The following is a 23,629-nucleotide window of genomic DNA, read 5'->3' as shown; positions in this document are numbered from 1 at the left end:
TAAATGGAAAGGGTCTAGCTGCTTGCCTGGCCACAGTAAATACCTGTTAGACCTGCTGGCCATTAATAGTGATGCAGGCAGAGACTTGGTTCTGTTTTCCCTTGTGCCAAGAATTTAGGGCATGTTTTGGGGTGGATGCATGGGTGAGTGAAAATGCAGTGGAGAATGGTGGAGGGTTTATGTATTAGACTGTGGAGGTTGGCTGGGGCAGCTGGACCCCCAGCCAAGGGCCAGTGAGTGCTGGCCTGTCTCCTTCTGGTGGAACAGAAGATCCCCTTGGATCTTGTTTCTGTCCCCCAAAAGGATGAGCTCTGTGGCCCAGACCCATCCCTGTCTGATGAGCTGACCTCCATCCTTGATGAGCTGACTCAGCTGAGCAAAAGCGAGCACTGCAAGGTGGCCCTCAGAGCCAGGCAGGTAGGCTGGCCGGCTGTGGTTCCCACCGCTCCCGGGGCTCACGGGGTGCCGTCCTCCACTACACCCAGCCCCCCACATGCACAGCCCCTCTGCTGCAGGACCGTCCCTTGGCGTCTTCCCTGCGAGGATGGCTCACCCCAGCCCCTCGATCCCCTCTCCTCCCCCCACAGGTCCTGATTGCCTCCCACCTCCCCTCCTACGAGCTGAGGCACAACCAAGTGGAGTCCATTTTCCTGTCTGCCATCGACATGTACGGCCACCAGTTCTGCCCGGAAAACCTCAAGGTGAGGCCATCTGCATCCTTCCACGTTGCACAGAGCACATGCCGTGGCCCAAGTGGGGCCTGGGGGTGGGCAAGAGGGCTCTCCCTGCCCTACATGGGTTGGCGCTTGGATGCAGGGCACAATCACCAGCACCAGTAATTTAGTTCAGTATGGCCAGGGCTGCCTGAGGGGGCCCAGGGGCAGCTCTGAGAGAGGCTGGGTCCTGCAGGATGGATGGCAAGGCAGTAAGGCTCTCTCAGGAGGCATGATGTTAAAACTCCCCATGTGATGGAGCTTACTGGAAGCTGCGAGCACTCACATGGCTGGGTCTTGGCTTCATTTTCCCAGGGCCCCCTCCTCACCCCCTAAATCTGCCTCATTCACAAGCTTCCAGGCACCCCCTATGGCTAGAGCTGGGAGCCCTGGGAACAGTCACCCTAGAACTGCCTGCACATCCAGATCTCATGGGCCTGGGGCCTGGCAGCATTTTGTGATAACAACACGACCAACCTCTCTTCCCTGCCGCTATCCCTCCCCTCCTCTGACTGCTGGTTGGAATTTGTTAGCATTCCCCTTTCCTTCTTTATTTCCCTTTCTGTTTCCTGTAGAAATTAATACTCTCAGAAACAACCATCTTTGATGTGCTGCCCACTTTCTTCTACCATGCTAACAAAGTGGTTTGCATGGCATCCTTGGAGGTAAGTAAGTGAGAGGTCCCTGGAACAGCTTCAGTAGACCAGTGCCAGTCCTGGCATCCGCTGCCTGCACCCCACATGCCTGACCCTGGACCATGTGCCTGGCAAACATGATCTCAGCATTTTCTCTCCAAGGTAGGTCCTTTTGCTTACACCCATCTCACGGAAAAGGGATGGAGGCTCAGAGAGGTGAAGCAACTTACTCAAGGTCACACAGCTAAGAAGTGACAGAGCCAGGACGTATATCAAGTCTATCTTAGTCCAATAGCTCAGTTGGTAAAGAATCCACCTGCAAGGCAGGAGACCCCAGTTCGATTGCTGGGTCGGGAAGATCCGCTGGAAAAGGGATAGGCTACCCACTCCAGTATTCTTGGGCTTCCCCTTGTGGCTCAGCTGGTAAAGAATCCGCCTGTAATGCAGGAGACCTGGGTTCGATCGCTGGGTTGGGAAGATCCCCTGGAAAAGGGAACGGCTACCCACTCCAGTATTCTGGCCTGGAGAATTCCATGGACTGTGTAGTCCATGGGTCGCAAAGAGTTGGACATGACTGAGCGACTTTCACTTCACTGTCGTAGTCCAAAGTTCTTGCTGGTAACCCCAGCTGTCTTGTGTGTTATTCCAGCCTCCTCTGGCACAGGCACAGTTAAACACTAACCCCCCAAGGGCCAGGTCCAAGGCACTTCATCTAAACTTTTGATTCCTTGAGCAACGAATTATGGCAACATGTGAAAGTTGTCTACCAGGGAAGCTCATTAGAGACTTAGTGTCCAGAGTTTTATTGAGGGCTGGTCACATAAGCACTGGAGAAGGCGACCCCACTCCAGTACTCTTGCCTGGAAAATCCCATGGACGGAGGAGCCTGGTAGGCTGCAGTCCATGGGGTTGCAAAGAGTCGGACATGACTGAGTGACTTCACTTTCACTTTTCACTTTCATGCATTGGAGAAGGAAATAGCAACCCACTCCAGTGTTCTTGCCTGGAGAATCCCAGGGATGGGGGAACCTGGTGGGCTGCCATCTATGGGGTCCCACAGAGTCAGACACGACTGAAGAGACTTAGCAGCAGCAGCAGCACATAAGCGCCCTCTGCTTGGCACATACCAAAATTCCAGACTCCCAGGAAGAAAACATGCTCAGCATAAGTCATACTGTTTGCTTAGTTAACACACTGACAACCATTCTCTGGGAATGGTGGGAACCCTCCCAAATCCAAGTTCTCACATGCTAGCCAAGGGCCAGCCTTGCAAGCAGCAATTTCAAAGGATAGCATTTAATCCCCGGATTCCCTATCCAGTTAAAAAAATTCCCAATGCTTAGTCTTCAGAACCATGCCGTCCAATATGCTGGCCACATGTGGCTTGTGAGCACCTAAGATGTGGCCAGTCTGACTGAGCTGTGCTTGGAGTGTAGGATACACACTGGATTCCAAAGACTCAGTATGGAGAAAGAATGGAGACTATCTCAATTTTTAAAAATTGGTTGCATGTTGAAATAATATTTTAGTTATTGGGGATGAAATGAGGTATGTTATTAAAATCATCTTTACCTGCTCCTTTTAAGTGTCTACTAGACAATCTCAAATTAATTTAAAAACTGCCTCTGTGGCCTGTGTTATATTTCCATTGGACGGCATTACTCTAGAGCAGGAGTCAGCAAACTATAGTCTGTGGGTCACATCTGGCCCCCTGCCCAGTTTTGTAAATAAAGTCTTATTGGAATACAACCATGTCCACACATTTACATATTGTCCATGGCACAAACTCGTGCCTCTTATAGTGGGAGCTCGGAGTCTTAACCACTGGACCATCAGGGAAGTCCCAAAAGCAGCAGAATTGAGTAGTTGTGATTTGTGATAAAGATGATATATTCCACAAAAGCCTAAAATATTTACCACCTGGTCTTTTGCAGAGGAAGTAGCATCCTGAAGAGTGAACACATTTACTCTTCGCTACTTTCAGTTCCGTTCAGTTGCTCAGTCGTGTCCGACTCTTTGCAACCCCATGAATCGCAGCACGCCAGCCCTCCCTGTCCATCACCAACTCCCGGAGTTCACTCAAACTCATGTCTATCGAGTCGGTGATGCCATCTAGCCATCTCATCCTCTGTCGTCCCCTTCTCCTCCTGCCCCCAATCCCTCCCAGCATCAGGGTCTTTTCCAAAGAGTCAACTCTTCGCATGAGGTGGCCAAAGTATTGGAGTTTCAGCTTTAGCATCAGTCCTTCCAATGAACACCCAGGGCTGATCTCCTTCAGAATGGACTGGTTGGATCTCCTTGCAGTCCAAGGGACTCTCAAGAGTTTTCTCCAATACCACAGTTCAAAAGCATCAATTCTTTAGCGCTCAGCTTTCTTCACAGTCCAACTCTCACATCCATACATGACCACTGGAAAAACCATAGCCTTGACTAGACGGATCTTTGTTGGCAAAGTAATGTTTCTGCTTTTCAATATGCTATCTAGGCTGGTCATAACTTTTCTTCCAAGGAGTAAGTGTCTTTTACTTTCATGGCTGCAGTCACCATCTGCAGTGATTTTGGAGCCCAAATAAATAAAGTCTGCCACTGTTTGCACTGTTTCGCTTTAGGGATCGTGTTCTGGGCTTGTTTCTGGGGCCCGCCAGCCTGGGTTTTCTCAGGTGCAGTCTTTGCTCCTGTTTCATTAGGTTTATGTGCGGAGAGGCTACATCGCCTATGAGCTAACCAGCCTGCAGCACCGCCAGTTCCCGGATGGCACCTGTGTGGTGGAATTCCAGTTCATGCTGCCCTCCTCTCACCCGCACCGGTAATGAGTGGTGCCCACCTGGGGAGGGGGTGGCTTATGTTTCTTTTCTCCCTGACCATTGTAGTCCTGTCTCTGGAGGGACCCAGCAGGGATGTCTGGGAACTGCTGGGGAGACATTAGGCACACCGTTCCCCAGCCTGGCGTCTCTCCACATCTCCATTCTCTTTTCAGTAGCATGGAGATAACCCCATGCCTGCCGCCTAACTCTGCACTGTCTGGGCTGGTAGCTGCTGCCTACCTGTGGGATATTGAAATTAAAACACGTCAAAACTAAATTAAAAATTCAGGTCCTCGGTCACACCAGCTCACGTGTGACTTGTGGCTGCCGTATTGGACATTGTGGTTCTAGAACATTCCATGACCGCAGAAAGTTCTGTTGGACAAAGTTGTCCAAGACCCTGATGAAGAATGAGGCACAGACAGCATTCAGGCCCGTGCCTGGCACACAGCAAGTTGGTGAATAGTGAGGATCCCTTTGATGATCGTGATGGACACTTACTACTGTCCAATGGCGTGACGTGCGTCGAGTCCTGTGCTAAGAGCTTTCACACTCTCCTCTATTCAGCTTTATTCCCCATCCTGCAAAATAAAGAGTGTCACCTTTGCCCAGTTGAGAGAAAAGGGGACTGACTAGGGGCTTGGAATCCTTTTGGGGCCTGTGGGACATGTGCTGTAGGAACTTTTGAACTTGTCCCCCCCTGAGGAGGCGGTCCTTGCCTTTGTTTGTGTTATTTATTGGGCTGTACCAGGTCTCAGTTGCGTCACAAGAGAGCTTCAGTCTTCACTGTCGCACGTGGGGTCTTTAGTCGTGGCACGTGAGCTCGTAGTTGTGGCACGTGGGGTCCAGCTCCCTGACCAGGGATCGAACCCAGGCCCCCTGCATTGGGAGCATAGAGTCTTAGCCACTGGACCACCAGGGAAGTCCTAGAATTCTTTGCCTCCGGAGTTCTTTGTTGCAGCAGTTCAACACTGCTAGGAAAGAAGGCTGGGGTAGTCACTCACGCTTTGTTTCTTGGAAGAACCGACATGAGTGTCCCTGTCATGGTTGTGACCCTTAGTATATATAGACACACGGCATTATTATCAGCCAGGGAGACACTGAGGACCCTGAAGGGCTTCCTTGACCATCTCAGGCCCTTGCTGTTGCTGTCGGCTAGAAGGGTCAGGAGCTTGCCCGGGACCTGTGGCCTCAGCTGCCCCACGGCCCTGCTCTTCCAGGCCTCTGGGAAGGTCACAAGGGGTGACATCTCACCGCCCCACCCCAGGCCGAGCGTGACTGGACCCTCCACACCTGTGTCTGTAAAACCAGGTGCATTGTGACCATAGGGGAGGTCCGGTGAGAGAGCAGCAGGACTGAGGTCCAGGACCCTGGTGCGCTGTGCATGGCCAGAGGGGGATCTCTTCCCCTATCCCTTCCACCTCCGATTCTAAGCCCCCCTCTTTCAGAAGACTCTGTTGTGGGGCTGGCTCACTGGAGCTTCTGGGGCAGGAATGGCTCTTGGGGCCGGATCTGCAGGCGGCTGCCTCACCCCCCCTCCACCCCCACTGCAGGATGACCGTGCCCATCAGTATCAGCAACCCGGAGCTGCTGAGACACAGCACGGAGCTCTTCATGGACAGTGGCTTCTCCCCCAAGTCCCAGCGAATGGGGGCCATGGTCGCCTTCCAGAGATTTGAGGATTTCGTCAGGTACCCAGCGGGGTTCAGTCTCCCCAGAACACCCCAACCATAGGGCTTGAAGCGAGCTTCCCCTGAACCCCCACCTGTTCATTGCACACGCAGGTGGGGGTGGGCTAGACACACGGCACAGCGAGTTAATAATAATAGAATAATATAGCATCAAAAGTGTGAGTTCATGTCAGCACCTCCTGCTTTTGAATACTGTCTCACCCTGCTTCTTGACTATAAGACTCTGAACAAATGATTTCTCTCAACACCTTTGTTTTCTCATCTGTATAAAGGGCACAAGAGGACTTCATAAGGTCACCGTGAAAGTTAAATGAGATAATACATTAAAATAGCTAACATGCTCAAAAATGTCAGTATCATTCCCCTGTTTAAAAACCTTTACGTATGTATTCAGCTGTGTCGGGTCTTAGGTGCATCAGGCAGGATCTTTTGCTGCAGCACGTGGACTCTCTAGTTGTGGCCACAGGCTCAGTAGTTGTGGCGCGTGGGCTCCACAGCATGTGAGATCCTAGTTCCCCGACCAGGGATCAAAGCCGCGTCCCCTGCAAGGCAGATTCTTAACCACCAGCCCACCAGGGAAGTCCCCATTGCACTTTTCTCAGCCTGCCCCTGTATATTATGCACCATGCTTGGGTTATCTCGTATCTTCACAACAGCCTTGGGAGGTGTCGTGATTACTTTTGTTATCCTCAGTTGACTCAGAGAAGTGAGATGAGATTGCAGGAGTCTCCCAGCCAGTAAAAAGGGGACCCTAGCCATGCCCCCAAAGTATTGCAACCCTTTCTTTTATTCACCATCTCAAACCACATAGGTTCATTCTTCTTTTGGGGAAAGACCCCATCACTCATGCCTCGGACCTAGTCAGGGACCACAGGAGCTCTGCACAGACTTCAGTGCGCTCGCAGCGTGGTAGTTGGGAAAGAGGGAGGGTCCGGGCCTGACCTACGACCTCGTGGGGCAGTGGCCCCTCGGCCCTCCCTCTCTGCCCTGCACCCCCAGGAACTTTGATGAGGTCATCTCCTGCTTTGCCAACATGCCCAAGGACACCCCCCTCTTCAGCGAGGCCCGGAATTCCCTGTACTCTGAGGACGACAGCAAGGTGAGGGTGTGAACAGGGAGCAAGCCGAGGAGGGGCGGGCTGGGGGCCCCGGGCCCTTCTACTTGGTTTTCTTGGCACCCCCCTTGGCTTTCTGTCCCAGAGCCTCCGAGAGGAGCCGATCCACATCCTGAATGTGGCCCTCCAGCACGCGGACCACCAGGAGGATGAGCAGCTGGTGCCCATTTTCCGAACATTTGTGCAGTCCAAGGTACGCTGGGCAGCCTCTGGGTCTGGGTTCCTGAGGAGGAGGAGGACTGTTTTGATGAGGTGTCCATGTGCCCGAGTTGTCTTGAGAGCTTCAGAGCCGCAGGCCTGGCTGCCCACGCCGGCTCTGCTTTGCCAGTGACCTTGGGCAGAGGAGGCTGAACAGGCCAGAAATTCGGCTTCTCCCCCCAGTAACACAGGGGTGGTGTTTCTCTCTCTGGGAGTTGCTGTAATAAGATGACACGGTATATACACCACCTTATGCAGATGATACAGTCAGTAAATAGTTTTGGAGCTTAGGGCAATGTTTTCATTGGGATAAGCCAGAAAACTCACGATTGTGTTTATTTGTTTTTGGCTACATGGGATCTTTGTTGCCGCGAGCGGGCTTTCTCCATCTGGACAGCGGGGGCAGCTGTCTAGCTGTGGGGCTCAGGCTTCTTGTTGCAGCGGCTTTTCTTGTCACGGAGCACAGGCTCAAGGGCGTGAAGGCTTTGGTAGTTGAAGGGCACACAGGCTTAGTTGCTCTGCAGCGTGTGGGATCTTCCCCAACCAGGGATTGAACCCCTGTCCCCTGCATTGGCAGATGGATTCTTTACCACTGGGCCACCAGGATAGTCCAAAACTCCCAATTTTAAAATGGTCACTTACATGAACAACCATTTATGCAAATAACTGGGTTGGTTTTATAAACATGTGGTGTCATGTGTAATAATGTGTTTGTGTGTATATTTTAATAGCTGTATTGAACATAATTTACGTACCATACCATTCCTCCATTTAAAGTGTGCAGTTCAGTGCTTCTTGGTACCATAGTCCTCTTTTCTGCAGTTTTGTTTTCCTTAGTTTCAGTTTCCCATGGCCAACAGTAGTCCAAGAACATTAAATGGAAAATGCCAGAAATAGGCAATTTGTCAGTTTTGAGTCATGTGCCATTCTGAGTTGCTATGAGGAAGTATTGTACCATTCTGCTCACTCTGACTCAGATGCGAATCATCCCTTTGTCCAGCGCATCCACCCGTTTGTCACTTAGTAGGTGGCTGGGTTGTCCCATTGGTTGTCATGGTATTGCAGTAGTTATGTTAAGTCACCTGTATTTTACCTAATTATGCCCCAAAGTGCAAGGGTAGCGAAGCTGGCAATTCGGATATGCCGAAGAGAAGCCATAGGATGCTTCCCTTAAATGAAAAGGTGAAAGTTCTTGACTTAATAAGGCCGGAAAAAAAACATATGAGTTGCTAAATCTACAGTAAGACTGACTCTTCTAGCCATGAAATTGTGAAGGAGGAAAAAAGAAATGTACCCTTAAACTGCAAACATTATGGTCACAGTGAGTGATAAGTGCTTAGTTTAGACAGAAAAGGCATTAAACTACAAGAAAATATTTTGAGAGCCCACAATCACATAGCTTTTATTACAGTAAATGGCTATAATTTTTCTATGTGGTTAATCTCCTATTGTGGGCGTTCCTGGTGGCTCAGATGGTAAAGAATCTGCCTACAATACAGAAGACCCAGGATTGATCCCTGGATCAGGAAGATTCCCTGGAGAAGGGAATGGCAACCCACTCCAGCATTCTTGCCTGGAGAATTCCATGAAAGAAGAACCTGGTGGACTACAGTACCTAATTTGTAAATTAAACTTTATTGTAGGTGTGTATAGAAAAAAAAAAAAAAACACCTACTATATATAGGGTTTGGTATAATCCATGGTTCCATTCATCCACTGGGGATCCTGGATCATATCCCCGGTCAGTAAGGAGAGCCTACTAATATATTCATAGGGTTGTGTAACCATCATTACGATCATATTTTAGAACGTTTTCACCACCCACTCCAAAATACCCCATACCCATTAGTAGCCACCCCATTTTCCCTCAATTCAACACCCTTTTCCCTGCCCTTGGAAACCACTAATCTACTTTCTGTCTGTGAATTTGCTCATTCTGGGTGTTTCCTATCAATAAACTAAGTGGAATTTCATACAATATGAGGCCTTTGGGGACTGGCCTCTTTTACTTGGCATGTTTTCAAGGTTCATCCAGGTAGTAGTAACATGTATCCGGACTTCATTCCTTTGTGTGACCAAGTATGATCCCATTGTATGTTTGGTTTTTAATGCAGAAAAACATCCTTGTGGAGTGTGGACTCCGAAGAATCACCTTCCTGATTGCCCAAGAGGTCAGTCTGATGCTCGGCGCATCTGAGTTCTTTACATTCTTCAAGACTCTGTGCCATTTATTTGAAGTTTGCTCTGTAGATTGGGGTGGGAAAGATCAGTGGCTAAAGGAGAGATGGCTTTCCAAATGATTTGTTCTAGCAGTGGGCTGGGTAATGGTTAAAAATCATAAAACAAGTCTATAAATATTTAAATACGTCTTGCTTGACTTAATTGTCTTTCATATGTCTTTTTTGCAGAAAGAATTTCCCAAGTTTTTCACATTCAGAGCAAGAGATGAGGTATGGTGAAGAGCAATGAAGTGGTTCTCTCTTCCCTGCGATCTTTGATATTCAGGAAGAATATTGTCCCCAGTCCTTTTGATCCCTGTATTCTAGAAGCACAACTTAAGTGCAGATTCCAGCCTTCCTCTGGGCTAGTATTTCCAGTGAGAGCCCCGTGTTTGTATGTGGGCCTCAGACCTCACATTTCCTACCCTTTCAGCCTTTGCTATACACGTTTCTGTCTCACCTGGAGAGTTTTTATACTTGCTGTTGTAACTCTGTAAGACAGGTCTCCCAACCTCTTTTGTTTATATTCTTCTAGAACAGTGGTTTGCAAACTATGGCTTGCAAACTGGCGCCGTTTTTTAGGGATGATTGGTTGGTTTTTGTTTTTTTTTTGGCCATGCCACACATGGCTTGTGGAATCCTAGTTCCCTGACCAGGAAACGAACCCAGGTGCCCTGCAGTGGAGGCACAGAGTCTCAACCACTGGACCACCAGGAAATTCCCCAGCCCCCTGTTTTTATAATCAAAGTTTGATTGGGACACAGGCCATACTTATTAATCTCTTGCCGTCTCCTATGGCTTTCTGGCTCCAGCAGTAGAATCAGGCAGAATCGAGTACACTCAGCCCTCCATGTCTGCGGTTTCCACATCCGTGGATTCACCCAACCACAGATGGAATCTCTGTGATTGGCCTTACCCGCGGACGCAGGACACATGGACTCAGAAGTCAGACTGTGGCTGTGACCGACTGTGTACTCTATCAGTTCTCTGGCCTTTTGAGAAACAGTTTGCTCATCCCTGTTCTAGAACAGGCGGTCTTGTTCCCAGCACAGACCCAGCCTCCAGCAAACAGTATTTTAATCTATCCAGAGCCTCACTTTACTACTTAAGACCCATCCTTCCTTTAGCCTCTTCAGTTAAAACTCTAGGACCATCAGTCGCTTCCTTCTGGGGACCAATCTCCACAAGGAAACCAGGGACTTCTTGAGAAGCACTCTGTGTCATGGCTCACAGAAAACAGCCTGGTGGGCCGGCAGGTGTGGGGACTCACTGGGCTCCCCCAGGGCTGAGAGACCTGTACCAGCCCAAGACCTCCCTCTCTGCTGGACCTTCGCAAAATCTCAACTCTCCAATCTCTCGAGTTCACGCTAGAGGACACCATGACTGCCTCATTCCTAAGCACTAAACCCGCAGCGCCAGGGGGCGTGTAGGACAGGGCGTGGATCAAGCGGGCATGCCGCCTCAGTGTCCAGCTCCACGTGTGTCTGTGTGTCCGTCTGTTTTCTCTCCCCGGTTGGCCCACAGTTTGCAGAAGATCGCATCTACCGTCACTTGGAGCCGGCCCTGGCCTTCCAGCTGGAGCTCAGCCGGTTGCAAAACTTCGACGTGACCGCCATGCCCTGCGCCAACCACAAGATGCACCTGTACCTGGGCGCCGCCAGAGTGAAGGAGGGCGCCGAGGTCACGGACCACAGGTTCTTCATCCGGGTCATCATCAGGCACTCAGACCTGATCACCAAGGTCAGTGTCAGCGGGTGTTTGTATCTCCCCCTGAACTTGTCCCTCGGGGGCTGGCCTTGGCAGGATTGAGTCCCACGGGGGGCAGGGCCTGGGCTGCACGCAGAGATCGCAGGGTGAACGGGGCACCCACAGCCCTGGCCTTGTGACCGGCAGCCCAGTCTAGAGGGGACAGGAGGTAGATAGTGGCTTATTTTCATGGTGTGACATGCGGATTCTTTCTTCCGTCACAGAGATGTGTCTGCGTGAGAGAATCAGGAGGATAGAAAAGAAAGATCCTGGTTTGTTAAGGGGCTTTTTTTGTATTTGTTGATTGAGTGTACCATCATATCCCATTGTTTCTCTCATTTACAAAAGTAATTCATGACTATCCTGTGAAGATTGCAAGCAATACTGAAAATACTTCCAACAATCAAGGAGGGACTTCCCTGGTGGTCCAGTGGTTATGATTCTGCTTCCAATGCAGAGGGTACAGGTTCGATACCTGTTCGGGGAACTAAGATCCCACATGCTGCGTGGCTTGGCCAAAAAAAGAAAAGGACCCAGAATCCTGCCACTCAGGGGTCAGCCCTGTTGGTGACCCTTTGTAGGCCTCATTCCATATGTGTATTTGAATTGGGTTGTAGGTAGAAGGTTCCAGATGGGAGCTCAGGCTGGACATACCATGTAAAGACTTGGTTTTTACTGTAGACCTCCTTCTGTGTTAATGAAGATGATCCCCTCCCTGCAGTCCCCTAGCACGGAGGTATCATGTGTATGTAATGTTTTTAAGGAATCCTCTAGTGATGAGTGCTAAGCTAATCTCAGTGTTTTCCTGCCTCAGATGTTCTAATAGCTTTTATGATTATCTGGGTAAGTGCAAGTCACTCAGTTGTGTCTGACTCTTTGTGACCCCATGGACTGTAGAGTCCATGGAATTCTCCAGGCCAGAATACTGGAGTGGGCAGCCATTCCCTTCTCCAGGGGATCTTCCCAACCTAGGGATTGAACCCGGGTCTCCCGCATTTCAGGCAGATTCTTTACCAGCTGAGCCACCAGGGAAGGCCAACAGACCAGGAGATGGTTGTTGAAAAGATGGTTTGTCACTCACAGATCCCAAGGGGAGGGGGCACTCTGTGTCATGGAGACCACGTGGGGAAGTGTCAGGGCTGCTCAGGAGGCCGTGGGAGGGGGGATTCGTGGACAGGGGCCTTTATTGTGGGTTTCGCAGGAAGGACCAGGTGAGGCGGTGGGCAGACTTGGCAGTGGCGGGCTTGAGTGATTTCAGCAGGCTCTGAATGTAGGGGCTGTCTCTAGTTGTCTGATGCCTGGCCCTGGGGTGATTAGGGCCCCAGGACAGTAGCCTGGGGTGTGAACCTGATGAGGAGTTAGTGGGGTGTGGACCGTGGATTGGTTGGATTGGTTGGTTTGCCTGAAAAGCGGGCTCATGGGAGAGTTGTTCACAATATCTCAAAAGAGACTGTAAGACCCCTCTGGGGTCAGCACAGCAGAAAACACAGAAAATAAAAGAGGCGCCGTGTACACGAGACGGCCTTGAACATCTCTTTGCCTCTGGAGGTGGGGCTCTGCTGTCTTACCGGGCGCACCTTTCAGAGGAGGGGCTGTTCTCCCCTCTTCCTGACTCTCAGCCCTGCGCCCCTGGCCTTAGCGGTTGCCCCCTCCCACTTTGACAGGAAGCGTCCTTCGAGTACCTCCAGAACGAGGGCGAGCGGCTGCTCCTGGAGGCCATGGACGAGCTGGAGGTGGCATTCAACAACACCAGCGTGCGCACAGACTGCAACCACATCTTCCTCAACTTCGTGCCCACCGTCATCATGGACCCCTCCAAGGTCTCCCCTCGGCGCGCAGGGCTCTCACCAGGCTCTGGGGGTTCACCTTCCCTGGGACCCTCCTGCTTCGCGGTATTGTCTCCCGGTGTGCGAGACCCGAGTTGTAGGGTGCATACGTGCGTGTCTGAGCCTCGATTGCTGCAGGTGGAGCACAAAGCTTCCATCAGTTAATTCTAGAGCCGTATTCCAGCCACCCCCCTGAGGACTGTCCCTAAGGATGTTCCCCCTCCATGGGCATGCTTCACTTTTTGGGAAATGCAGATGCCTAGAATGTCCTCTGCAAAACACAGTTCTGGCCTCTCCCTGGTTCCAGGCTCTGTTATGGTCTGCCTGTGGGTGGGGAAGCGGGTGAGAACCTGAGGTCTGTGGTTCAACCATCCTCTACGGTTGGTTCCTCCACGGCTGGTTCCTCACAAGCAGGCAGAGTCTGTGGTGGTGATTCTGGGATGAAATAAGTCCTTTCAGTCCATCAGGTTGGCAAGTGGCGGGTGTAGAGGCTCATGCTGACTCCCCAGCTCTGTCAGTTCATGTCGTTCCCAGAAGAGAAAATGCTTAGTCTTGGGATACATGATGGAGAGGAAGACGGTGTAAGATAGGAGCTCTAGCTCTTACCAGCCTCAGTTTCTTCCTCTGTCAATGGGGGACAAAAATGCTAGCCTCTCTGGGTAACTGTGGGGACAGAGTGAGATACTGAGCTTAAATCAAAGATGCCTTTGCTTCTTATCAGCTAACGATGATACACACAACATATTACTCCGCTGTATACATCAGTGCATTTTGCATTCGGTATATCTCACCATTCTGTCATCATCAGGGTGAGAACTGTTAGGAGTGTGTGCAGTTTGGGTTCTGAAGTTGAACTGCTGTGGTTTGCTGCAGATCGAGGAGTCGGTGCGGTCCATGGTGATGCGCTACGGCAGCCGGCTCTGGAAGCTCCGCGTGCTCCAGGCTGAGGTCAAGATCAACATCCGCCAGACCACCACCGACAGCGCCATCCCCATCCGCCTCTTCATCACCAACGAGTCAGGCTACTACCTGGACATCAGCCTCTACAAGGAAGTGACTGACCCCAGATCTGGAAACGTAAGGCCGGGCTGGGTCATAGAAGTCGCGTCAGAGTGGAGGCCCAAGCCTCTCCTCCGCGTCCGTGGGTCTGTGTCTGTTTCAGAAAAGTTCATTTGTGTCCTATGTTAGAGTCCACACAGAAGTGATACCATGTGGCGTCTTTCTGACTTACTCCACTTAGTATGATAATCTCTAGGTCCATCCATGTTGCGGCCAATGGCGTTATTTTGCTCTCTTTTATGGCTGAGTAGCAGTCCCTCTTTGCATTTTCATTGAGGAGCAGGAAGAAATAAATTGAGCAGGAGTGTGGTTCTCTGAGACTTGCCTCCCTCACTCTCTGTTTTTCTCTCTTTCTGATCCAGATCTTGTTTCACTCCTTTGGCAACAAGCAAGGCCCCCAGCATGGGATGCTGATCAACACTCCCTACGTCACCAAGGATCTGCTTCAGGCCAAGCGATTCCAGGCCCAGTCCCTGGGTACCACCTATGTGTATGACTTCCCAGAAATGTTCAGGCAGGCAAGTCCTGGGACTGAGACTCAGCACTGCCTGGGGTCCCCCTTTAGAGACTCCACCAGCATCCACAACCTCCATTCTCAGTTACTTTTCTAAAGACCTCACTCTAAAAAACAGTCTTCATAAACGAAAAGAAACTAATACTGGTAATGACTTCATAGTATATTTTTCTAAAACAAGACTTATTTCATGCCAGTGGTAAAAAGAATATAATATAGAAACTTTGGACAACAAAGGAGAGTGGAAGGAATAAAAAAGTAACTCCTAGTTCCATATACTAAAAACAAATTGCTTACCATTTCCTCCTGGTCTTGTTAATGCTTATATTAAGTACCTGCCATAAGCCAGGCACCATTTTAAGGGTGGGTAGACCATGAGGAAGAGGATGGGGTCACTACCTTTGAGGAATTAAAAAGACCCCAGCTTGGGAGAATATGTTTCGATGTCTGTTACCGGCAAGAGATTAGAACAATATTATTTAAGAGAAACTCTGATCAATATATTCTAAGGTGCTTACACCTAGGTGACAATCAGTGAAGTACAGATCAACATCACAGCAAAAAAAGTATCACAGTATAATTTCACACCCAGCAGATGGGAAAGCATGAAAATATTTGACAAAACCAGATGTGGACAAGTATATGGAGCAAAGGAGCTCTCACACATTCTTACTGTAAAGCAATTTGATAATATCTAGGAAAACTGAAGATTCGCATATGTTATGACCCAGCAATTCCACTCCTAGGTATATACCCATGTAAAAAGACCATAGGAATGTTCATTATAGCATTATCGGTAGTACTGTAGAATTGGAAAGCTAAACGTTTCAACTAAAAATTATGAGTAAATAAATTGTGATGTATTCATACCATGAAAAACTGAACATGAGAGAAAAGGAATAAACCAGAGCTAAATTTATCAACATGGATAAATCTCTCAAACATACTGGAGAGTTGGAAAAATAAGTTGTAGAAGGACATGTCTGGTGTGACACCATTTATTTAAAAGAGAAGTCATGCAAAATAATGCTACATGTTGTAATGTCTGCACATATGATGAGATAAAAACATAAACACATACAGAGGACTTGACTGACACTAAGTTCAGGATGGGCTTCCCTGCTGGCTCAGCTGGTAAAGAATCTGCCTGCAAAGCAGGAGACCAGAGTTCAAACCCCAGCTTGGAAAGATCTCCTGGAGAAGGAAATGGCAACCCACTCCAGTACTCTTGCCTGGAGAATTCCATGGACAGAGGAGCTGAGCAGGTTACATCCATGGGATCACAAAGAGTTGGATACAACTGTGTGACTAACTTTCACTTTCTTTCAAGTTCAGGATAATAGTTACCTGAGGGGAGCAGGGGGAGGGACAGATGGGAAGGAGCACACCAGGGGCTTCAGCTGCATTTCTATTATTTCTTTTTAAAAAATTCTTAAAGCAACTTTGGAGAAATTATGATTTGACAAAACTGCAAGATATATGCACGGGTATTTATTTTTTCTGCATGTTTTTGCTGCGTGATTTAAATAGTTTGCGATTAAGAAAGAAAGGCAGCCCTAGAAAATGTACTTCCTTACTGGCAACTTCAGCTTTTCTCTTTCCTCCCTTCTCTGTAGGCTCTTTTTAAAATGTGGCCCTCCCCGGACAAGTACCCCAAAGACATCCTGACGTACACTGAACTCGTGCTGGATCCGCAGGGCCAGCTGGTGGAGATGAACCGACTTCCTGGAGGAAATGAGGTAAAGAACTGAGTCTGTTTGCTCTACAGAAGAAATTAACGCAACACTGTAGATCAACTATACTTCAATAAAATTAAAAAAAAAAAAAAGGAAACCCACAGAGCCCAGCTCCTGGCTGGAATCACCCTTTAAAAACATTTTCTCCCTAGGAACCTCCCTGGCTGTTGAGTAGTTAAGACTTTGCTTTCCAGTGTAGGAAGGGCTTCCCTGGTGGCTCAGTTGGTAAAGAATCTGCCTGCAATGCAGGAGACCTGGGTGCGACCCCTGGGCTGGGAAGATCCCCTGGAGAAGGGAAAGGCCACCCACTGCAGTGTTCTGGCCTGGAGAATTCCATGGACTGTAGAGTCCATGGGGTCACAAAGAGTTGGTCACAACTGAGTAACTGTCACTTTCCAGTGAAGGGGGTGCGGGTTTGATCCCTGGTCAGGGGACTAAGATCCCACGTGTCTCAAGGCTGAAAAAACAAAACATAAAACAGAAGCAATATTGTAATAAATTCCATAATGACTCTTAAAATGGTCCACATTAAAAAAAAAAACAACTTAAAAATCTTCTTCCTCCCTGAAGAAGCAAACCTGTTTTCTTGTGCACTCATCTCCCTTCCAGGTGGGCATGGTGGCCTTCAAAATGACGTTTAAGACCCTCGAGTACCCCGAAGGGCGTGACATTATCCTCATCAGCAATGACATCACCTTCCGTATTGGATCCTTTGGCCCCGGAGAAGACCTTCTGTACCTGCGGGCGTCCGAGCTGGCCCGGGCCGAGGGCATCCCCAGAGTCTACCTCGCGGCCAACAGTGGGGCCCGTATCGGCCTGGCAGAGGAGATAAAGCACATGTTCCAGGTGGCTTGGGTGGACCCGGAAGACCCCCACAAGGTACGGCGAGAAGCTGGCGTGGCAGTGTGATCCCACCTAGCTCCTGCTGTTTTCCGAGGGGGTGACAGTACCTCTAAGGGAGTGGGGAGAAAAGTCTTGCTCTTAGACGGCACGGATACACATGGTGGTGGTTTGGTCACTAAGTCCAAACTTAGCTCGTCCAACTCTTTGGTGTCCGACTCTTGCCATCGATCCCATAGACTGTAGCCCGCCAGGCTCATCTGTCCGTGGGATTCTCCAGGCAAGAATACTGGAGTGGGTTGCCATGCCCTCCCCAGAGGATCTTCCTGACCCAGGGATCGAAACTGCCTTTCTTATGTCTCCTGCATTGGCGGGCGGGTTCTTTACCACTAGTACCACCTGGGAGCCCTCACTCCTTCTTAGCCACTAGCAGATGACTCAGGTTCCTTATCTGTAAAATGGGGATAATCGGAGTAGTCACTTCATAGAGCTCTGAAAGTGTTAGTCAGTCATGTCTGATTTTTTGTGACCCCATGGACTATAGCCTGCCAGGCTTCTCTGTCCATGGGATTCTCCAGGCAGGAATTCTGGAGTGGGCAGCCATTTCCTTCTCCAGAGGATTTTCCAACCCAGGGATCAAACCTGTGTCTGCTACATTGGCAGGCATATTCTTTACCACTGAGCTACTTCAGAAGCTCTCAGAAGGATCCTTGGAGAAAAATAATGAAAATAGTTATTTCTTATATAAACATGTACTTAATATCAATACATACTGAGCATCTTCTGAACACAGTACATACCAAGGATGCAGAGGTGAGTGGTATATAATCCCTGGCCTCAGGAAGTTCTTACAATTCATCCAGAAGACCTCAGGACATCATAAAAGGCAGAATGAATAAAGAAAAACACACATCTTGTGATGTGAAAATGCAGGGAACAGAGGCATTCTTTGCAACCATGGCACAGGTTCTCAAGGAAGTGGTATTGTCCCCCCAAAAGGGACAGAAGTATTATTTTCATGTAGAAGTGCACACACACATATGTGTACATTTATTACATAACCAGTATATCTATAATAAAACTTGACTGGGGCAAAGGCGTTGGTAATCAGGGGAAAAGAAGTATCTGAAAGGCTCCTTTGGGGAGAGAGAATGAAAAGATGATTAAACAACACTGAATCAGTGACATCCCTGGTGGTCCAGTGGTTAAAACTCCCCCTATCAATGCAGGGGCTGAGGGTTCGATCCCTGGTGGAGGAGCTAAGATCCCATGTGTCTGGGGGCCAAAAAAACAAAACATAAAGCAGAAACAATATTGTAACAAATTCAATAAAGATTTAAAAACAAACAAATAGTGAATCAGAGAGGTGGCCAGGGGAAAAGTAAGGTTGTGTGGTAAGGGTGAGTGGCAACCACAGAGCAGACATTCAGTTAATTGGTGTTATTAATATGTTAACATCAGATGTCTGTTAACATCAGACAGGTGACTGTTATTAACAGTGTCCTTCCTGCATCCCTCAAACATTGTGTTGGCACTAAAAACAGTGGCTGTTGAGTACACAGAGCCGGACTCATAGCCTCATTGAAGTATTTACATGTTTTTAAGGGAATTAAATACCTGTACCTGACCCCCCAAGACTACACCAGAATCAGCTCCCTGAACTCCGTCCATTGTAAACACGTGGAGGAAGATGGAGAATCCAGGTAAATAACTTCACAGGCAGCTCCCACGTTCTGACTGGGGTTCATTTCAGCTGCTCGTGGGGAATCTGCCTCTGGGCTGGTGACAGTTTCTCAAGCAGGCAGGGGTGTTTGTACAGAGGGTCCCCCCAGCTTCCATTGTGGCCACTGACAGCTCAGACACCTGGGGCCCCCTTTAGGGTGACCCCATCCTTGCTGTCCCCACATGAGGCACGTCTCTCACAAAAACAGCACATCACTCGGGGACAGTTAGGTTGGATTCCCGCATGTCCCCAGAGCTTGCGGGCTCACATTTTAGGACCAAATGAGCCAAACTGACTCACTAGGTGGGCTGGGAAGACGTGGACAGGGTCTGCTCCATGAGAACATCAAGGGCGATACTGGTGTCGTTTCCAGGGAAGGTTGTAGGTTTTTAAAATCAGATTCTGATTTAAATCAAAATTCCCCAGGCTGAGTTTCCTGGGATGTTAGTCATTGATCTGGGGGGAGGGAGGTAGTGAAGATTTTCCATAGTCAAGTAAGTTTCGGAAACACTGGGTTAGATGAGATCCAACAAGCATCTTTACTGCAGACCTTCTCAGAGCATTTAATGCACTGAAATGCCTTGTGAATCTCTAACGGGTTAGGGCCTAACCCAGCCTTTTTGGCACCAGGGACTGATTTTTCCACAGACCAGGGAGGCGGGGATCGTTTGGGGATGCTTCAGTTTCTGCATTTGTTGTGCACTTCTATTATTATTACATCAGCTCCACCTCAGATCATCAGGGAGGTTCGGCTGTGCAGTGGACTCATGTGGCCATGATTGATTGGTCATGAACCAAGTGCCTTCTCCTGGCACACGCCCATCTCTCTGCAGACCAAAGGCTGTTCTAGACTGTCTCCAAAGGAGTGCAGGGCAAGGGTGATGCTTTGTTAGGACAGCCTCTGAATCAGCAGACTTTCTTTTTGGTTGGAGGGGTGATCATCATCGAGGCTGTACTTGCCCTTCTGGAAACTTTAGGGCCAATTGTGAGGGTCCTAGACCCCTGCCTTCATCTCACCGTTGGCTGCTTTCTCACCCTCCAGTCCCTCACCTTGCTCAGCTGTCCTTCCCTGGGTCCTTGGGAAGCGCATCAGCCTTGGATTGTCCTAGGCTGGAGCTCAGTCTGTAACTCTCGTTTGGTTCCTGAAGGTATGTCATCACGGACATCATTGGGAAGGAGGAGGGCCTGGGCGTAGAGAACCTGAGAGGCTCAGGCATGATTGCTGGGGAGACCTCCCAGGATTACGACGAGATCGTCACCATCAGCATGGTGAGTCCCCGCCCGTTTTCTTTTCCAACTCAACTTTTTATTATGGAACCTTTAATCAGGAAAAGCCTGTCATACAAAGTGAAGTAAGTCAGAAAGAGAAAAGCACATATCGTATATTAACATGTATGTATGGAATTTAGAAAACTGGTGCTGATGAACCAATTTGCAGGGCAGGGATAGAGACACAGACACAGCAGACTTGTGGACACAGCAGGGGAAGGGGAGGGTGGGAGGAATTGAGTAGCACTGAGACATGTATTATACATTCCTATACGTAAAATAGCCAGCGGGAAGCTGGTGCATGACACGGAGCCAACTCAACGCTCTGCGACAACCCAGAGGGGTGGGCTGGGGTAGAGGGTGGGAGGGAGGTTCAGAGGGAGGGGACATGTGTTTTCTGATGGCTGATTGACCTTGCTGTACGGAAACAACCAACACAACATAATTAAAGCAATTATCCTCCAAGTAAAAATAAATTAAAAAAAATAGTCGTGAAAGTAAAGAGAATTGATAATGAGCCCCATGTACTCATCCCCGGCTCCAACGGTTGTCAGCGTGTAACCATTCCTGCATCCTCAGCCCATCTGCCCACTGTTCTGGAATATTTTAAAGCAGCCTCCACTTATATCTTTCCATCTGTAAGTACCGTAGTGTGACTCTTTGCTAGATAAATGCTCCCCCATTCATTTTTTTTTTAAATAACATAACCATGATACTATTACACCCAACAATATCAACAGCAATTCTTTATATCATCAGAACTCAACTTGGGTTCAGTTTTCATAGTTATCTCAAAATGTCTTCTTATAGTTGGTTGGCTTGAATCAGGATTCAATCTCTTCTTCTTTAAAAGATATTGAGTATTTAGAAGAACTTCTGGGCCTTCCCTGGTGGCCCAGTGGCTAAGACTCCACACTTTCTCTGCAAGGGGGCATGGGTTCAGTTCCTGGTCAGGGAACTAAGGTCTTGCATGCCCAGCAGTATGGGCAAAAAAAAAAAAAAAAGAACTTTTATCTAATATTAACTGGTACGAAGTGACTGTCTTCTCATTCCCTAGTGTGGCCTTTACAGAAATATCTTCTGTTTCTGTTGGAGTCGTAGTAATAGTTCTCTTCAGTGGTAAACTGTCACTCAAGTCCTGACTTTTACCCTTGGTGTTGGCTCTTCAGTTTCCAAGGTGGAAAATGCTGGCCTTGAGTGTCTTCCTTGGGCGTATCGTCTAGGTGTCATTATGTATGTTTCATACCTATTTCAAAATAAAAAGACATATATGTATTTACATATTCCAAAATATGTCATTTTCTTTTGAAGGATATAAAAAGGAATATTTTTATATATTCCAAAATAGATATACATATACATATCTCTAATTTATATATATATACAGACAGGCTCACCTCAGAGATGTCGCAGGTTTGGTCCCAGACCTCTATGGTAAAGTGAATGAATATAGTATTGAAGTGGAGATTGTAATAAAGTCACACGGATTTTTTGGTTTCTCAATCCATGTAACAGTTATGTTTATACTGTACTGTAGTCTGTTAAGTCTGCGATAGCATTATGTCTTTTAAAAATGCATACACTTTAATTTTAAAATCCTTTATGGCTAAAAAATGCTAACCCTCATCTGACACACAGATTGCCACAAACTTTGTTAAATAAATAAACCTCAGTATCCACGAAGTACAATAAAATGAGGTCTGCCTGTATAAATCTTCCTATTTTGAAATAGTTCTGCGTCGGAAGTTACGAGATAGTTTAGGCAGGTCCTGGGTGCCCCTCGTCCAGCTCCCGTGTGATAGTGTCTCGTGTAACCGTCGTATGTGATCAAATCAAGGACACTGACATTGACACGATACTGTCAACTGGACACAGACCTCGGTCATTTTTTCCCAGTTTCACCCGCCCTCCTAGGCTTCCTTTCATTGTGTGAATGCATGCAGTGTCTTGGGAATGACCAAACTCAGAAGAACCACAGAGATGCCTCTTGAAGTAAGAGCCAGAACATTCCGCGTCTGCGTGTGTCTTTACAACACTCTTCCTCGCTAGCCCCATTCTTTCGGTCGAGGTCAGGCAGCCTGAAGGACAGGCTTGAGCCCACGCTGTCCGGCCACCGATCAGGATGCCCGTGGCCAAGCTGAGCTTCCACTCACGCCCAGTGGCTCCTGGACCATCCCCGCTGTGGGGGGCGGGGCACTGGCCCTGAGGAATGCAGGAGGGGTCCTGTCTCCACAGGTGACCTGCCGGGCCCTCGGGATCGGGGCCTACCTGGTGAGGCTGGGCCAGCGAGTGATCCAGGTGGAGAATTCCCACATCATCCTCACGGGGGCGACGGCGCTCAATAAGGTGACCACCTTGAAGGGATGGCCGGGGAGCGCACATGTAGGGGCGGGGGCGGGGTCATTCTGAAATTCCCAGTGTCCCCAGTGGGGAATTTTTCTCAGCATGAAAGCAGTTCCAGGAATTCCCTGGTGGTCCAGCGGTTAGGACTCCACACTCTCACTGCTGAGGGCCTGGGTTCAATACCTGGTTGGGGAACTAAGGTCCCACAAGCTACATGATGCAGCAAGAAAAGGGAAGAAAGAAACCTGTTCCATCCCTGCTGTTATGAGAGCTGTTCTTTCATTTTTCAGTTATATGGGCCTCTTATGAGCTAACATATATTACAGATAGATACATACATACATATAGATGTGTATTGGGCTTCCTTGGTGGCTCAGTGTTAAGAGTTTGCCTGCAAAGCAGGAGATGCAGGTTCGATCCTTGGGTCAGGAAAATCCACCGGAGAATGAAATTGCCATTTCCCACTCCAGTGCAACTCACTCCAGTATTCTTGCCTGGAGAATCCCATGGACTGAGGAAACTGGTGGGCTACAGTCCATGGGGTTGAAAAAGAGTCCGACACAACTGAGGGACTTAACAGCAACAATGTGTGTGTTAGGCTCTTCTGGTGGAACTAATTCTCTGTGTTACTGTAATTTAAATTTTAAAAATTATTAAAATAGCATTACACATTGCAGAAAATTGGGAAAAGACCAAAAAAAAAAAGTAATTTTGTCCCTACTGTAGTTTTTGTGTAGTTTTCCTCTCACCTCATGTCTTTACATAGTTAGACTCCTAGTGAACACAGTTTCTTGTGACTGTTTTACTGTCTTGAAATGCCTTCCACAATGCTGTAAGGCCTCTCTAACATCAGGTCTGCTAAAAATCCCACAGTGGGTCTCAGAGTCTGGCCCCTGAACCAGCAGCATCAGCATTACCTGGGATCATGATAAAAATACAAAGTTCTCTGGCCCCACTGCAGACCTGCTCCATCAGCAACACTAGGTTGGGTTTTGCCTGGAGATGACCAGTCACCAGCTGGATCTCTGGTTCTCAAATTGGGCTGCATAATGGAATTATCTGGAAGTTGAAAAAAAACAACAGATACCCGAGATTCTGATGTAATTGGTCTGGCTGCCTGCAGCCTGGACATCAGGACTTTTGAAAGCTCCCAGGTGATTCTGACATGCAGCCAGGGTTGAGTACCATCTGAACAGATG

At 48.6% G+C, this 23,629-nt stretch overlaps 1 protein-coding gene across 7 annotated transcripts in view; it reads left to right on the top strand.

Annotated features, from left to right (window-relative positions):
- The window catches only part of ACACB (acetyl-CoA carboxylase beta), a 115,043-nt gene that overhangs the window by 75,511 nt on the left and 15,903 nt on the right, over window positions 1-23,629 (top strand). For 5 of the 7 annotated variants that reach the window (XR_008703604.1, XM_055550714.1, XM_055550716.1 and 2 more), the window contains 18 exons: window positions 304-417; window positions 588-701; window positions 1,289-1,378; window positions 4,036-4,154; window positions 5,706-5,843; window positions 6,843-6,942; window positions 7,043-7,150; window positions 9,270-9,326; window positions 9,564-9,605; window positions 10,899-11,114; window positions 12,785-12,940; window positions 13,820-14,023; window positions 14,368-14,523; window positions 16,136-16,258; window positions 16,865-17,134; window positions 18,701-18,798; window positions 19,967-20,087; window positions 22,323-22,433. Coding sequence is in view for 6 of the 7 variants with exons in the window: in XM_055550714.1 (XP_055406689.1) it covers window positions 304-417; window positions 588-701; window positions 1,289-1,378; window positions 4,036-4,154; window positions 5,706-5,843; window positions 6,843-6,942; window positions 7,043-7,150; window positions 9,270-9,326; window positions 9,564-9,605; window positions 10,899-11,114; window positions 12,785-12,940; window positions 13,820-14,023; window positions 14,368-14,523; window positions 16,136-16,258; window positions 16,865-17,134; window positions 18,701-18,798; window positions 19,967-20,087; window positions 22,323-22,433 (2,337 nt within the window). In the remaining variant the exon portion in view is untranslated. Of the gene's footprint in view, window positions 1-303; window positions 418-587; window positions 702-1,288; window positions 1,379-4,035; window positions 4,155-5,705; window positions 5,844-6,654; window positions 6,943-7,042; window positions 7,151-9,269; window positions 9,327-9,563; window positions 9,606-10,898; window positions 11,115-12,784; window positions 12,941-13,819; window positions 14,024-14,367; window positions 14,524-16,135; window positions 16,259-16,864; window positions 17,135-18,700; window positions 18,799-19,966; window positions 20,088-22,322; window positions 22,434-23,629 lie in introns of those variants that run through there. The other 2 variants (XM_055550718.1, XM_055550719.1) reach the window with 2 other exon arrangements.

Source organism: Bubalus kerabau, chromosome 16 (assembly GCF_029407905.1).
Source record: "Bubalus kerabau isolate K-KA32 ecotype Philippines breed swamp buffalo chromosome 16, PCC_UOA_SB_1v2, whole genome shotgun sequence".
NCBI lineage: Eukaryota > Metazoa > Chordata > Mammalia > Artiodactyla > Bovidae > Bubalus > Bubalus kerabau.
This window is presented reverse-complemented; position numbering and strand designations above follow the sequence as displayed.